Below are 17,704 nucleotides of genomic sequence, written 5' to 3' on the forward strand. Positions count from 1 at the left end.
GTAGGCCCTGCTGGTTTCATAAAATGACTGATATTAATTTAAAAAGGTGTATTAAAGTGAGGGGTTTGAAAATAGATAATTGGGAAAAGGGGGTCAGTTTGTATTTTAATCACAGAGTCTAAAAAAATGTTTTGCAGCCTCTAACTAGTATCAGGGTGTTTTATGGATTCCAATGCAGCAGCTAAGGCGCAGTGGCTGGTATAAAATGTGACACTACTAAACTGTGCTCTGCGGTTTACCTTATGCAGTCTCTAATGTTACCGCAATAAACCCGAAGTTTTACAATGGTTTCCTGGCTTTCATACAGTGTGACAAATGAAAAGAAACACCCATTTTTGGATGATGCAGTGTCCGCTGTTATCTCAGCTTGTCTCATGCTCGGCAATGGGTGCCAAACATTTGAGCTTAGATGCCCAAGATTTCTGTAGTGGATGTCCTGTGCCTCTGTGTCCAGGATCTGTAAACTGTGCGGTTCTAAGGTTCTAAAAGAACAGAGCAGAATGCTAATGCCTGGATCATGTCTCATTAAGGCAGTGGTCTTCAAACTGTGGGACTGCCCCCCCACACCCTCGGCCCGAGAGAAATGTCCAGGGAGGGTGCAAGATTCTTTAAAAAGGGATTACGGTGGCTGCTTTTAATACATAATATAAGCCATTATAGCTTGTGGGGGGTTGGGCTCGCAAAAATATCTTTACCCAAGCTGGGGTCATTACTAAGGAGAATATTCATTTTCACAGCACTTTGATATTTTCATTCTACACAGTCTGGCACGTAAAGCAAAATGTTGATGTAAAGTTCTACCTGCCTTCATACACATATCTTCATTTAGCATATTTTTCTATCTGACATTAAACTACCACTGAGCTACTCTGACACATGTGTTTTCGAAGTGAGGCGCGGAAGTAGAAATAGAAAGCAGACGTCTCCTTCCGGTTTCAGGACCCCACAATACATTGACTGCTGAGACTGCCTTGCCACTGCTGCAAGGTTTCAATTGAGAAGGCGTGCTCTTCTCTGTCACCTGAAATAGGTTTGGGCATGTTTGAAGGCCCTACCATGAAGAAATAGGAAGGGGGAAAAGATCCAGACACTTATCCTCCAGCGAAAGCAATGCAGGAACAAATCTGCCCCACTTGGGCAAGAGATGCACAGCAAATGCCCCTTTTGAAAAAACTCAACAGCCGCAGAAAGGAGAACTAAGAGTAGACAAACCTGCCCATTCAGACCTAATTATAACGAATGATGGTCGTATGACATTGAACAAATGTTGAGGAAAAAGAAGAACCTCATTTGACGGATATGTGGACTTTTGGACGAAACTGGGCCAGGGGTTGCTTCCCAAGAGGGTCAAAAGTCAAAACAAGAGGAGACAAACAAAAGCTACATTCTCTTTGTCCTCTGGTATGCTGGTAGGGGCCGATATAGACCTCTCATTGGCTAGATCACAATGTCAGGGGAGCTTGGGAGAGTCTTGCACATCTAGCATAGAGTTACTTGACAGGGCTTTAGAGAGTAGTAGTAATGATCTTTGGATAGCTAAAGAACAACAGAAGGAGAAGGAACGGCAGGAGGATCCTCAAAATTATCGTCTCAAACCCGCACTCGATACAATTAGCCAAAGGTATTTGTCCCTAGTATTGAAAGCTTTAAGTAAATGGGTAACTCAGCAGGAGATCTTCCCCTTCACATTAGGTATAGATCCAGCATATGTACATCTCACAATGACTTATATCTTAGCATCTGAGTAAAGCGAGCACGAGCTCTGGAAAATCCCTGTGGCATTTTCAGATTGCACAGTATCCTTCAATACAGTGTTAAGCAACACCCTATGGAAGGCATGCAGTCACTGGGGAATTGAGTGTGGCTTTCTTACATTAATCCTACTGATACCACAGTCAGAGAGCAATTAGATGCCAGGAGGGACCTGCCTGACTCTTTTTTTAACACAACACTGATTAATACAGAAGTGGTTTGCCTCCATTGCTTTTTAACCATTACTTTGCAGAAATGGAGACCTCCTTTCGTTCAGTCAGGATATTTCCCCCCGAAATTATGACGCCATCTTGCAGGTTTGTCTAGCCTGCACCTCTGACATTGCTATCTTGAACATTACCAGAATGGGGCCTACAAAAAATGGGGTGCTGAACCTCCTTGGTAATTGCTACCTCTGTTCTTATGCATTTGGTCTTCCAAGCACCTAACCAGATAATGTCAAATGAATTCCCAGTAATTTAAAAATACAGGGGCTATCGCCTCCTTTTGTGTAATAGATTGTGGGAGCAACATCAAAGTGATTTACAGTGGCAATACTTGTCTATATTGCAGCTGCTCTGCATGGAAGTGATGTATAATGTGTACACATTGCCAGTATGTCTTGCACTGCATGTGTGTTCTCTGAGTCCTCGTCAGACACATGCTGCTGACTATAATGGCTTGCACCCAGTGACTTTAAAGCAGGGCTCATGCCTCCCACCCTAGGTTGACAGCAGGCAATGCAGGCAGGCTAAAATGATTGGTGGCGACTTCACATTTCTGTAAGACATGCCTGCTGGGGAGGGACTAGGCGAATGGGCGGTTGTTGTGAAAAACAGCACCAATTCGACATCAATCGCAATAGCTGTCCTCCTGCACAGGGTACGACGTCCTTTCATCGCCGGTATTTTAAACGCCAGGAATTTCAACGTGTACATAATTACAAAAATGTTATCGAAATTTTTAGGGGGGTGCGGAAGGGCAGATAAGCGGTTGGGGGGGTTGGGAATAGCTAAAAATAGTTGGAGGAGGAGGTTTTTTTTAATTCAATGAACATTTTCGTCATTGTGTTCCCGTTTAAATGCCTGGCTTTTAAATTACCGGCGATGAACATAGAACCGCGCAACTCACATTTTCCAGAAGACTATGGCAAGAAACCTATGTTCCAACCCTGACAAAAAAAACAATGAGCATATCACCAATTCAGAGAATGATGACTTGCTTTCCCTGGCAATACAGGAGCAGATAAGTGAGATGGGGGAATTGGTAGTGGTAGTGACACTGAGATTAGCAGTAGCACTTCAGGGGGTGAGGCTGTATTCTGATGTGCCACTCTGGCAGTGTATCAAATGCTTGAGTCCTTCCATAGAGCTTAGCTGCCCCCTTAATGTCATGGGCGGTCCCACAGAGCAGAGCACTTCCCTCGATGTTCAGGTTCTCCAACATATCAGAGCCACTCCCTCAATCTTTCTGGGTCCACGACACAGATGAGCCTCTCTCTCAGTGTGTGATGTCCCTGTGGAGTGTTGTTCAATCAGGCCACCTCTCCATCTCCCATGCCCACCCACTGGCAAATCTACCTCCCAATGGCATCCTCAATGTCCCTCAGCTCCAGCCCAGTCTGAGTGAGCATCGCCAAGCCTTGCAGGGAAAATGCCTCAGGGGGTTTCCTGACTTCTTATTGGCCAATGGAACGTAAGTAGGAAGACAGATGCTCCTGACTGTCTCTCAAATCAATGTGGGACTTCATTTTCAGCTCATGATAGAGACATGTGTAGAGACCCGAAGAATGGCTACAGGCTACAGGTCTTCTTGAACACTCCCTTAGACTTTTGAGGACACTGTTCAGCTGCCTCTTTTGGCTGCTCATCCCCACGCTCACAATACTGACCTCATTATCCTGCAATTGAGAAAAATAACCCACGCCTCCCAAAAATGAACATTCTCACCTTCCTTTCTCTCAGCAACAAAATGAAGCAAACCATCTCCCTGGCTAATGCGACTAAGAAACGTTTTTGGGAGAATTAACTGGGCTTGTCACGGCGGCTTGCTGTGCCTCCTCGGTGGCCGATCTGCTCTAGTGGAAGCCTCTTTGGTAGTGCTTGTATGTTGTAATATCTGGTTTGTTATAATTACTAATATTATTCATGTTACCATTGTTATTGGTATTATTTGTGATATTAATACCACCCGCCATAGTGATAGTAGTACTAGGAGTAGCATTTTAATTGTCAGCATACTTACAGGTTTTTCAGCTCCTTGAAGTTCTTCATGTCAATTTGCGATAGTTCGACCAAGTCTTTTTGATACTCGATGATCCTGTTAAAAGAAGTAAAGAGATACTGAGTGATTAACTTGCGGGATGCAGAGATTGCCTGTGATGCTTGTGGTAGGGCTCAGAGACTGTCTGTGGTGCAGGTGGGAAGGCACAGAGACTGCCTGTGGTGCAGGTGGGAAGGCACATAAACTGCCTATGTTGCTGTGGGAAGGCACAGAGATTGTCTGATTGTCTGTGGTGCTGGTGAGAAGAGACAGAGAATGTCTGTGGTGCAGGTGGGAAGTCGCAGAGATTGTCTGATTGTCCGTGGTGCTGGTGAGAAGGCACAGAGAATGTCTGTGGTACAGGTGGGAAGGCACAGAGACTGCCTGTGGTGCCGTGGGAAGGCACAGGGATTGTCTGTGGTGCTGTTGAGAAGGCACAGAGACTGTCTGTGGTGCAGGTGGGAAGGCACATAAGCTGCATGTAGGGCTGTGGGAAGGCACAGAGATTGTCTGATTGTCTTTGGTGCAGGTGGAACGGCACAGAGACTGTCTGTGGTGCAGGTGGGAAGGCACATAAACTGGCTGTGGGAAGGCACAGAGATTGTCTGATTGTCTTTGGTGCAGGTGGGAAGGCACAGAGATTGTCTGATTGTCTATGGTGCTGGTGGGACGGCACAGAGACTGTCTGTGGTGCAGGTGGGAAGGCACAGAGACTGCATGTGGTGCTGTGGGAAGGCAAAGAGATTGTCTGATTGTCTGTGGTGCTGATGGAAAGGCCCAAAGATTATCCAGTACTTGATGCTGTGGGAAGGCAAAGAGATTGTCTGATTGTCTGCAGTGCTTTTCGGAAGGCACATACATTGTCTGTGGTGCAGGCGGAGGGCATAGAGATTGTGGTGCTGGCGGGAAGGCCCAGAGATTGCCTGTGAGTCTGATGGGGAAAGCACCTAGTTTGTCATTGATTCTGGTGCGGGTGAGGCCAGGACATGGGGCGAACCCCGAAGCTGGTCAGTCACACTGCAGGGGGTGCGGGCACCTGCTAGGTCAGCAGCTCCACAAATTGATTGAGTCCATCTCAGTGGTGTCATTTGCGGACACGTGTTTTGTACTTATTACTAAGGGAAATTGTGCATGCTTCTGTGAAAAAGAAGAAGCATGCCAAATATCCTTATGAATAGGCACAAGATACGTGTAAATCGACAGTGATGATGAGTGGGTCACTGTGGAAACTCCCAGTTCAAGAGAAGCGCACTGAAGCAGCAACAGCACATGAACTAAAGGTAAGTATAACGAAAAACAGTTTATGTATGTTTTCATGTTTGACTATAATTCATTGTGTGTGCAAGATTTTTAATGTGCTTGTGGTGCGTTTGTCTGTATTTTTGTTAGTCTGAGAGTCTGTCCACGTGTGTGTGCAGTGTGTGCAAGAGAAAGAGATCTGTGTGTTTGAGAGATCTGTCTCTGTGTGCGTGAGAGAATGTGTTTGGTGGATGTGACTATATCATATAATATTTATAGAGACAATCTAGCCTTATTTTGTTTATCAAAGTGGCACACCGCGCATTATGGTATAGGATGAGGCCATGTCTTTATGAAATGTGTTTAAAGTGACCATACTGGCATAACTTATGTCCACAGCTTCATGAAAGTAATTCACAATGAACTTAGTGGCAAATATTGGGGCAGCTTCCTAAAGGTGATCTCAATTGATCATAATGGCACACATTTGAACGCGATGTACAGTTAATATGATGCATTGATTGTGGCAAGATCTTCATGAAATTGCTTGACAGTGACTTTACTGGCAACACAACACAGCAACCACTGACGTTTGCACTTTGTTGGGAAACGGTTCCTACATTTGAAGATTGGTTCACTGACAGCCTAACCTAGGCCAGGCCGCCTCCCAAGATTTGTGTCTGGTGCCCTCTGGGCCTGGACCTCCCAGGAGGCTGCAGCAGCATTGCCTCACTGAGCCAAACGGAGAGGTGGCACTCGAGTCTGTCCATTCTACCCTTCCCTCATGAAGCCCACCCAAGCGGACACCTCCTATCAGGACAACAAAGCCTCCTGCTCTAGCAGCAAGGGGAACCACCCAGACCTTACCACCCATACCTTCCCATCAGATTCTGTGTCTGAGTTTTTTGACCACCCAATCTGTCTCCACTTTTTGCCCTGAAGAAGGCCTTTGTGACCCGAGTTGATTTGTCACAGCCATGGCCGAAACTCGAGTTGGCAGAAGTTGCTGAGTTTCTTAAAATCAACCTCTAGCAACTTCCTTAGGCTCTCGATTAGAAATAACAGTGACGTAGTTGTAAAGCTCTCTGATTCGCCACGTCATACTGGGCCTCATTCCGAGTTCGGAGGTAACCACGCCGCTATTTGCAAAAAGCAGGCGTTAAGGAAGGAACCACAAAGGGAACTCCTAGTAGGGCGGTAAGGGTTTAACGGCACCGGTCTCGTTACCGGTGACCGTTAACCCTTATCGCCCTACTCGGAATGAGGCCCACTCAGTATTGGCCCAGAGTGTTCAAAATTGACAGTGCCTGCTGCATTTTGTAAAAACAGATGGGTGGCTCTGACAGGCATGTGTGCTTGGATATTTTTGTGAGTTCTTGAATCCAATTTGATTAAAATATTTTCGGTTTATAAATCACACAGTACAGGTGCCATCTCCTCCTTTTGTGTAATAGATTGTGTGAGCAACATCAAAGTGATTTACAGTGGCAATGCTGGCCTATATTGTGAGTGCTCTGCATGAAAGTGATGTATAATGTAGATGCTGGCATGTTTTGCGGATACAGGCATTATTAAATATTTGGAAAAAGCTATGTGTTCTGTTGGTGACATAGCATCTACCAGGTTTTTAATGTTTTATCCTAAAGAACCAATTGTAAATTGAACTGAGTTTTATAAATTTTTGTTGTAAAAAAATGTGCTATAATGCACCATTTCAACATCTCATTTTTAAAATGTTTGTTGAACCTTGCCTTAATTTTTGGACGATGTTAATACCCATCCCACTAAAATTGTCTACTTCCCGCTACGGACCTTGAATAGTTTATAATGTTAGAATCCCCTCTGGAGCACTTCACCCGTTCCCAAATTCCGATAGTCCAAAGGGCACCACCCCTCGTGTTTGTACACTAGGTGAAAGATGTAAGGTTTGATTACTACAATTACATACTACTTTTATCGAGAGCGCTGGCCACATGGTCATCGTGTGTATTGCGCATTCGCGCATTGGTCCAGGCCGGCTTGGGAGTCTGGCTAAGCCTGTGTTACTTCGAGAAGCTTGTGGGGGGGAGGGAGAATTAGCAAGTCTGCCAGAGGCGAGCCCACATGTTGTGTTACGCCACAGGGGGGAGTGCAGAGGTTTTGTGATTCTAATGCTGTCACTGGGGGTCATCATAGATTTTGGTAGGGAATGACATAGATTGTCAGTGTTTCTGGTGGGGGGAAGACAGAGCTGGTCAACAAACTGGGCATGCAAGGCAGAATGATTGCCAGTGATTGCAGTGGTCCAACAACTTGCTCTTGATACACACAAACGCGTGCACACACTGAACTCTAATCCTTAGCACATACGACATGCTAATCTGCGTGCACATTGCACCCCAATCATTAGACTAAACCTAGCTGATAGCATGTCAAGAGACCAATTAACCATCCTCGTATACCCAACAATTTGGGCTGCTATATAGCCAGGTTATCCCCCCGCCCACCTTCTAAGTGCTGTAATAAAATGTGTTATTGGCCCAATTTAAGGCGCCCTATTCATCCACTTTGGAAGGATGAAAGGCTGGGACAGCCCTGTCGTAGCATTGACAAGTCGAGGCTGCCCTGTTAGCAGGAACCTGCTCTTTACCAATGAGCTATTCACCTCAACCTGTTCAGTCTCCAAGCAGAGGGAAATCTGATGTCTTGGAAGGTGATCCCATTGAAGTCAATATGAGACATTGGGCCTCATTACGACCCTGGCAGTCCCGTAATGAACGGTGCCGGTACGGGACCGGCACCGTTCATTACGGACTGCCTGATTACGAGGTCCCCTAGCAAGACCCGGAACAGACGTCTGGTAAAACCAGACGTCCTTTCTGGGTCCCACGAGGGGACCAAGGAGCTAATAACGGGCACGTTATTAACGGACCCGTTATTAGCTCCATCCCCATTCCCATTGAGCCCTATGGGGCTCAAATGGGAATGGGGAATGGTTCTGTGCATGAGGAATTACCGGGTCGTCCAAGGTCGTAATGACCCGGTAATTCCTCATTCACAGACCCCAGTATTGGAGCCCGGCATGGAGGCAGCCATGGCGCTAATAGCACCATGGCTACCTCCATACTCGTAATGAGGCCCATTCTGTTTGTAGGTGCAGTGAAATGAGTCCAAAAAGTGTGACACTATCAAAACGAGGGAGAGTGGAGAGGTTTGCTTGTGTCAAATGGAGGGTGCAGGCAGTGGTCTGTTCCAGCAGCAGGCCTCGCTCTCCAGGTTGTTTCATTATGGATGGGCGAGGCGCAGACATATGTCCCAAGCAGACAGCAGCAACATGTTAGGTACAAACGGTGGGATTTACGCTGAGGTACAGCCACAGACTCCCTCAGGGCATGATCCCTCATTCTGTGTTGTGCATTCCTTGATACTGCTTCCTTCACTTTTACTCTTCTCTGCCGCAACCTCCTTCCTTACCATCTCTCCTATTCTTAACTCTGTAACATGTACTTTCTTTGCCTTCTTTAGTATCTTAAAACAGTTCGGGTTTTCACTCCCTTTCTCTTGTTTTCCAGCCCTCCTTTTTGCACCCTCTCTTCCTTTGTATCCCTTCAGATAATCTCTCTCTTAGCTTGTAGCACACTTCTGATGTGTCTCTGCTTTCACTCTTCAATTCTGCCTCTCATATAACTTGCTCCCTTCCCATTTGGGCTCTCTATCACTCTGAATCTGCATCTTCTCCTCCTCACCCTTCAGTTAGCTCGACTCTCGTGTTCCCCCATTCTTTCTCTTATCCTCTTCTGCCTCCTCATGTAGTTACCCTCCCATTTCGCCTGTTATTTCTTCCGGTTCTGTCTCTTTCTCTCATTTCCCAATTCCCTCTACTCCAATGGAATGTTCTGTACACTTCCATCCCTCCCTTTAAGCCATTCCCTCTACTGTGTCTCTGTCACTAAACTCTCTCATCTTCTTTCCCACTCTATCTCTTTCTCTTATTTTCTATCACCCTCTGCCTCTATTCTGGCTGATTTTGTCCTCCTTTCCGCTTGCGCTGTGTCTCTACCTTTTCTCCCCTTTCCGTTCTGTCTCACCCTCTTCTCTTCTTCCGGTTCTGCCTCCCCCTCTTTCCCGTGTTATCACCTCTCTCGGTCGCATTCTACCACTTCTCTGTTTCCTGTTCTTTTTCACCCTACTGCCCCACTTCCATTCTCTCTCTCCCTTTATTCTTCTTCCCCTGCCTCGCGTCTCTCTACCTATTCTCTAACATCCTCTGTTATCCTCTGTTCTCTGTCTCTCTCTTGGCCTGCATGTATTCTGACACGCTCTCTTGTGCTTCCTTGTTAGTCTCTTTCTAACCCTCCCTCTCCTCCATGTTTTGCTTCTATCCCTCCGTTGCACTCTGACGTGTTCCCTTTCCACTCGGCTCACTGTAGCAGGTGTTATGTCTCACTGTCTCATGTCTTCCTTTGACTCTCTCGTCTCCTCTGGGCTAATGGCCAGTTGTAGATGCAACAGTGGACTGACCTATAAGGAACTCCCGGTAGGCCTCTGCACCCACCCTGGGCCTCTTTTGTGTGGTATTTCCACATTTTCCCATGGGAAAAAGTTTGATTGCTGAAAATGTATAATATGGGGCCACTTTGAAAATTATTTCCAGGGCCTCTTTTGGTTGCCAGTCCACCACCCCTGTGTAGATGTACGTGCCTTCGCGAGAGCGGAGAGGCCACCTGTCTCATCAACAGTGCGCTGCGTAGAAAGTAAATAAACGCAGCATGGCTGAGCGTCCGTGATGTGTTCATTTTACCAAAAGGCCTGAAGTAAAATGCTGAAGTAAAACAGCCGAGCGGCTCTTGCTTGTTTTCAGGCTGTGGGATTCGCCCCCAGCAGGCATGACGCCAGGCACGCCCGACAGTTTGAAGAACACACACACTGCACTGTAATCCTTTTTACACGCTGCATGTTACTTACCTGCTGCCAATGCTGCATGCGATTCCTTGGCCACACACTGCGGTTCAATAATTACACATACTGCGCGTACCTGTGCATGATCGAGTTAAACTGAGCCCTGTAAGTTCTAGTTCTCCATGGTTCATTGCATGCGTTCATATGGTTCTTGCTTTCTCGCCTGCTGTGCACAAAGCCAAGCACATGGGGAATGCAGCAAAGAAGTACAAGCATGGCAAAGCCAACAGTTTTGTCTTACATAGGCATGGGAAAGGCGTTTGCCAGGAATTGACATAGTGGAACAACCTGGGCTAATGATGGTACCAGCTGGAAAACGGTTTGAGCACCTGGCCATATGATAGTGATGGAGGTTGCAAACTTCCTACGGTTCCATGGGTCAGACCACTGTTGCATCACACCCGGCTGGCCTAGGGTCAGTGGGGATGTGGAGCGGTTCATGGGGACCATCAACAAGTCATTTCACAGAGTGCAGGACAAAGGACGGCAGCTGGAGGAGACCCTGATGTCATTCCTCCTGGCATTCAGGACCACGTCTCATACTACGATGGGGGGTGGCCCCTGCAGAGGCCTTCCTGCTTAGGAAGGTGAGGTCACTCATCCCAGTGCACGAACCGACAGAGTTAAATCTGTCTTGTATCGATATGCTGAGATCCACGCAACACTGCAAGAAAATCAGGGCGACAACACTTGGCTGCCACGCCATTGGAAATAGGGGAGACGGTCCTTTCCCGTATGAGGTATGCCCATCCCAAGCGATGACTTCCCTATGTGCCAGCAGTTGGGTGGTGTCACAGAAGCAGGGCTCAATGGTGACAGTGGAAAGGGGCACCAAGTCACTCACCAGAAATTGCAGTTGGTTCCTCCGGTTCCGAGGAAGTCTGGAAGACGGACCTAGAAATCCTCAAGGGAAAGGAGAGTCTCAGAGGCACCCGAGAGCCAGGAAGAGATTCAGATGAGGAGACGGGCTGGAGGGAGTCCGAAAAGGAGGAGGAAGAGACGGTTAAGTGCAGATATGCCATGCGCACTGGAAGACCTCAGAGCGCCTTAAGGACTATGGGATTGAGTGACCACAAGGGGGACTTTGCTGGCACAGCGTACTCTTTTGAGTGGTCATATGTTGCTGGTGATGTTCATTGTTCTTTTATAAAAGGTTGAACGGGATATTGTGATGTGTGAGGCCCCGTGCGTCCACCGTCTCACTGTGTGGTAATAGAGGACACGCCCCGGCATGGGCACGAATCCCAGTAACCCCATGACTGTGTCTGTGCATCATTTAAGAGAGGCTCCGCACACGGAGCGCTCCCGTGATATAAGCAACAGCACCAGCTGTGTGTCCCTCCTTAGATCCCATCTCCCTGTACTCCAACTCAATAGTTTCAGCTTATAGGTGATGCTTTCGCACCAGCTACCAGCCAGAACCAACAAAGACCATTGTTTTCCTGGCTTCCCCAACATATCAGACTGAAGCCTGCAGTTGCGAAACCACCACAGCCGGGCCAGACTTCATAATCCAGTGCTTTCAATCCAGCAACACCGTCCGTTAACATCACTGAAGGTACTCCCCCGCCATCTCCCACCAGCATCAGCTTGCCAAGGGCAAGCAATACGGTAATACAACATAACCAGCTTTTGGTGTGCCTGGTAAAAATGAAGACATTCGGGTATTGCAACCTATTCAGAGTGATCAACGCATGCTCCAAATATCTTAATTACATCATGTGACTATAATGTAATGTATAATGCACTTTAATGTGAAGCTGGTAATCTTGATCATATGCAGGACTCTTGCATGCATTCACTACACCAACGGCGACCCATGCCTGCATCCAGGCACTCTCAACAACTCACCCTTCTATATACATGAGGAGTGTTGATAATCAAGCAGTTGTAGGTCATTTAATAGAGGAAGCTCCATTTACTCAAATTAAAATTTACATCTTGGACCTTGTGCTTGTAAAGCTACATTGTGATTAATGCTGAAACATACATCTTCTGCAGTATCAAGGACATTAGATTACCTTTCTCATAGCGCTCTTTAAACACTCAAGTAACTCCCCGGGGTAATTCAATTCAGATATTGTAGCTCATTACAAGAAAGGCTCCTTCAAGGCCTAATGCTCCTGTCCAATTCTGCTCTCCATGTTTTATACGATGATTCAAGAGACTCTGAATGTGCATTGAGCGCAACTGACACTAGTGCAAAGTGCTGCCGGTGCAGAATGTGTGGAGCGGGGGGATTCCTCAGGTCATTGCACTCGCGCCCCCTGATTCCAAGAGGTTATTTGCTTGTTGCCATGTTTGAGCATACATTTTGGAAAAGAGTGTTTGCGCCCCCCTCCCCTTGTTATTGCAAGAAAATCTCACAGGATTCTACCACAGGAATTTACTGTGAGAAATTACAGTGAGAATGTACCATCACAATTTCCTTGCTAGAATGCAATGAATCGCAAGGAATCGCCATTGTAAATAGCATCCCTTGCATGCACGATTCTCACTAGTACGTCATTTAGCGTTGCAAGACTACCTGTGGGTGTAACACCACATATCTGGTGGTGGCACACTCTCCTACCGCAGCTAATTGATCATCCAACTTGAATCACAACTCATCGGCAAATAGAGGACCCATGAAAACAATCCTTCTCTTGCCACGCACCTACCCTCTGGAACTCGATACCGGTATCGTCTCGGAATGCCCCCACAATTCTCCCGTTTCTTAAATCTCTTAAAACATAGCTTTTTCAATAACACCTGACCAAGAACTAACGCCAATGGATGCACAAACTGCAACTCACAGAACTGGGTACAGTGAAAAGATGCCAGCCCAAACGCTGGCTACCCACACTGTGTACAGTGTTCCACAGCTCTCGAGGCATGTCTGCGCTTTGCACAATATAATTAATAAAATAAAGACAAAAAATGCATGAAAAGAAATCATCCCAAGGCTCTCACCAACTTGAAATGTGCCCAAATGGTACTCTTTTACTGTGTCCACTTTCACAATGAAGTCAAATACCCCCTTCGTCCCCTCCTAATATATTAAGCACATTGTGATTCCCCAGTCCCACATCGCTTAAATAAAAATGGCATTCATTCAGTACCGAAATGCCTCAGTTGCAGCAGTGCACCATGGGAGATTTATACAATATTTTGGTTCTGGGGCACTCCAACCTCCACTAATTTTGTAAAAGCTACTACAGGGATTTGACCCGATCCTCAAAAAGGCACATCTGCAGCACTATGTCCTTAACTTGTTTCTAATTTGTTGCAAATCCGTTCAGCGATTTTGGCTGTGATCCTGGATGCTCATTTGCCCTGTGGGAAATCAAATGCAAAAAGTACAATAACACCCCATTTGTTCAGCGCTTCATATCTTTTAAACCATTACATGAATTTACACCAAACTGTCATGATTTACACCACCCCAAAGGTGGTCTAAATGCCCACCTGTGGGCATGACAGGTTTAGCGGCAGAGATTAGTGCTGTATCCGAAGCAAGGCTCTGGAGAAAGTTGGCTCTCTGTGCTTTAGTGCAAGATAGACTTCTACCCTTGAGCACCGGACAGGCTCACTATTGGAAAGCAATATCATTATGGGTTTTCCTCCATAGTGCCTATGTGCCAATAGTTATTCCCCTGCGTGTATGATAACATTTAGATGCGATCAATATCTTTCAAACACAGTTTTATCACTCAACCAAGTATTTGCACTTGCATTATAGTGTCTTTCATACACATAAAACACATTGAGAATGTTCTCACTCTCTTATTTAGCATTCATGTATATTTATTCTCTTGTTGTGATAATAAGTGACCATTGAAAATAGTTTAGTAAAACAAGAAACAGTTATTGAAATTCGCAAGAAAGTAATTGACTAGATACCCAGCAAGCTACACTTCTTCTGTTCAATCCGAAAATGTTAAAAGCAACCAATCAACAATGTGTGCATAGCCATTGTGGCACAGTAAAATGTACAATCATACTCACAATTGTGATGCTTTGGTTTGGCAAGCCAGGACACAGGTGAGATTAAACAAAAACGAACTATGAATAATTCATTAGGTTGAAAGAGTTCAACAAAACATTGTCTAAGGTCCATGGCTTCTAAGGGCAGTTGATTCTGAACAACCTAAAGGCTAATCTAAACCCTTGGAGCACAAATATTATGGCATGTGAAATCCTCCTGCAAGGATTCATTTTGCCCTTCCTCTGTACATCTGTTGTGTCACCTATCCTGGCCAAAAAAAGTATGAGGGTCAACACAGGTTATATTTGAATGTTGTGCCAAAAATTGTACTACAATAAACTCAGTGTTTCACCAATACAGGGAAAGTTGAAAGTCCAATCTAACAAAAATGCATCATGGTGTATCTTAATGGTGTAACCATGAAAAAGAAAATATATGGTGCAGGGTAGATATGGCTTATTTCATCACCCGAAATATTGCATCAGTGAAAAAAGTAGAATTTGGAAAAGTTTGCAAAGTGGCAGGTTTTAGCCTCATGAGCAGTTTACTATCGCTGGGTGAAGACATCTGAAAGTTGTGTCCTTCTGGTTTCCAATATAGTTGATATCTGTAATGTAGGTTTGCCGCCAAATTATTGAAGCTTTATAAATCAGAATTTGGGGAAAATGGCAAAGTGCCAATTTTTAGAACTATAGACTAGAATTACCAGCCATAATAATATACTGACTAAAACACATCAAATACACATGTTACAATATACCGCCCTTTCTGTTCTGTGCCCTCCATATGCAGCACGCGGACAGCGGAACTGTAGGCTCCTCCAACACTCGATTCTTACGTTTGAGTCCTGCGCTCTCTACACACAACGCGAGGGGACCACCCACATAGTGACGTAGATGAAAGCACATCCATGAGTCAGAACACAAACACACCAACAGGTAAATCTGCATGTTAATTCAATTGATGATTATTCACAGCCCCTCACATGCAGCAGACACTTTAATGAGCGGCACACCCCCTTTTTTCTTTTTTCTTTTTTCTTTTTCCTTCTCCTCAGCAGTAGGGAACTCTAGCCAATTGTTTTCCAATATACCTTCACAGCTCCCCACGAGTACATTTACCACAGAGGTGGTCTAAGATTAAACCAGTTCCAAGGGGGAGGTTGTCTGATGAAGAACCTTTTATACACTGTCTTTGGTGAGTTAATTTTAATACCCTTGTTCTCACCATGATGAGTTATAGGTAGCACATTGCTCCCTAACTCGCCTTTGCCTCCTAAGATCTTAGTTCATGATTTTATCCCTGTTTTACTATTACTTTGTGCCTTTTTAGTGCCCGTAAAGGAAACACACAGAATTAAAGGGGGATCTCAATTAATGTTCTCCTTTTTCTCTCTCCCATAGGGGTAATTGATTTCACCCTGAAGGTCAGAGGAAGAACCTCTATAGAATATCCTTGGGGTCATTAATTTCGCCCTGAAGAAGACGGCTATCACTAACATTTATGAATCGCATTTGTTTGTTTGGAACTACGCCATATATCAAAGCAAGGGAGGAACTTATGATATTAATCTAGGTAGACTTGTTTAGACTTGCACAAACACTGTCAACTTTGACTTACTGAACGTTCTAGTTTTACCCCCTGCAGCGTTAGCATAAAGTGTCTGTTGGTGAAAATAACCAGCCGACACCACTGTTGTCATAAAGTGTCTGTTGGTGAAAACAACCAGTGGACACCACTGCTTGCTATAAAACACACAACATAGGAGATATATGCCAACCATTGGGTACCATCATTGCTAGGTGAACTACATGGTGGCATAACCTTTACAAGATTTTTTCTCAGTTTAACTGAGTAGATGTAAACCTGAATTGCACTCTAGACCCTATGTTTTCGTTCTGCGTTTTATCTGTGATTCATGCAACAGTGAAACCTGTTTTCTCGGTGAACACCTACTGGCAAAAATACGGGTGACTTGAGATAGATTGTTTTGAAAACCGTAATTGTTATGTCCTTATAACTATGCTGTATTAGAGATAACTTCCTTCATTCAGGTTGAGTCTCTTTGTTTAGTTTTCACATGCACCTACTTATTGTTGTTCTTTGTTATCATGAGTTTTCGGTACACTAGATTTTCCCTTAGAAGTAACTTTTCTTTTTAGGCGTTCTTAGTTATGCACTGCTGTTTGTAAAAATTAATTATATGCTGAAATATAATTATCAGAGTTCACAACATAGTCCCTCTGTGTGTTTTTCTTTTCGGACAAACTCTCAGGCATCTTTGATTCACTCAATTAGTAATACTGAGGGTCCCAATGTTGATCAGTACAAGGAAGACCCCTTGGAGCAGTGCTACTTCTTTTTTGCCTGTTCTCTAGGCTTGCCCAAGTCTGCCACCGGTCACTTTGGGCAAACCGAATCCCTTGTGTACGTTTAGAATTACACTATTGACCTGCTCAGTAAATGGTTGCTTACTCTCTTGGCCGGGCCGGTGACGTCTTGCGGGGTCAGTGGTCCTTCAGGCTGTGCCCCCTCAGGATGCAGCGATAAAGCCTTCGGCTGCCTTTCCAGAGGTCCATCTGGCTTCTAAAGACAGCTTGGTTATGAAGAATGAGACCATCCCCTTCAGCTTAGTTTGTTACACCCCTATTTCCCTGTTTGCCAATCCATTGCTAACAGATGAGTGTCATCGATAGCAACTGACCATGAAGTTTGCTTACTTTAAAATAAGGCCAAAGTTACGCTGTCTGCTGTGCACATACAAACTGGAAGGTTCGTCTGTTTACCTTTGAACACGGAAATGAAAGACCAATGTTTGTCATTAGTGACTGACTTTGTCAAAGAGACCAGAACGAAAGTGTTTTTCATAACAAAAATAATGTTAGCCTGTATCAGCTTATCTCAATAAAGCACTTGCACCGGTTTAGTGTTAATTTACATTAGCATGGACATTCGTCTTCTGTTTACATAAGCATCTTCAAATGTGGGCATTTAGAAATCCATATTATCATAGCTCCTTATCAGCATCTGCTTGTTCTAACTGATAGGACATGAGTTTACATTTTCTCTTTTCATGAAGTCCCATTCCAATATTACAGATGTCCTAGTGTTCGAGCTTCATGGACTTTTCAAAGTAACAATCATTTAACACTAGTTATTTCATCATTTACAAAGCTATGTCAAGCGTGAGAAATGTAAATGCATTTCTGTTACAGTGTATATGTAGCTTGTTCTAAATACGCTTCTTGTGTCTAACAATTTGCTGTTCTTTTGTTTTGAATTGTTGCTCCCTACGTTATTGCATTTTCACAAAAAGTTCATTGTGGCAGAGCACAGAGTACTGTTTTGATACATTATTTCTAAACAGGTATGAGTTAGAAACTAAAATTGTTGTGCGGACCAACAACTATCTGTGCTTTTTGCATAAAATAAAGTGCATTTCTAAACACATCAAGCTGTTCTGGCTTTCAGTAAGCAAAAGTTTAACCCTATGATGCAATCTGGAAAAATTCAAATAATGTTCTGTACATTTCCAATTGTGATTGA

The 17,704-nt window shown here is 44.8% G+C and overlaps 1 protein-coding gene across 2 annotated transcripts in view; it reads right to left on the bottom strand.

Annotated features, from left to right (window-relative positions):
- The window catches only part of NTRK1 (neurotrophic receptor tyrosine kinase 1), a 336,100-nt gene that overhangs the window by 191,199 nt on the left and 127,197 nt on the right, over positions 1 to 17,704 (bottom strand). For both annotated transcript variants that reach the window (XM_069604563.1, XM_069604566.1), the window contains exon 2: positions 3,997 to 4,071. In XM_069604563.1, coding sequence (XP_069460664.1) covers positions 3,997 to 4,071 — 75 coding nt within the window. The remainder of the gene's footprint in view (positions 1 to 3,996; positions 4,072 to 17,704) is intronic.

Source organism: Ambystoma mexicanum, chromosome 1p (genome assembly GCF_040938575.1).
Source record: "Ambystoma mexicanum isolate Mex_15411 chromosome 1p, UKY_AmexF1_1, whole genome shotgun sequence".
NCBI classification, from domain to species: Eukaryota; Metazoa; Chordata; class Amphibia; order Caudata; family Ambystomatidae; genus Ambystoma; species Ambystoma mexicanum.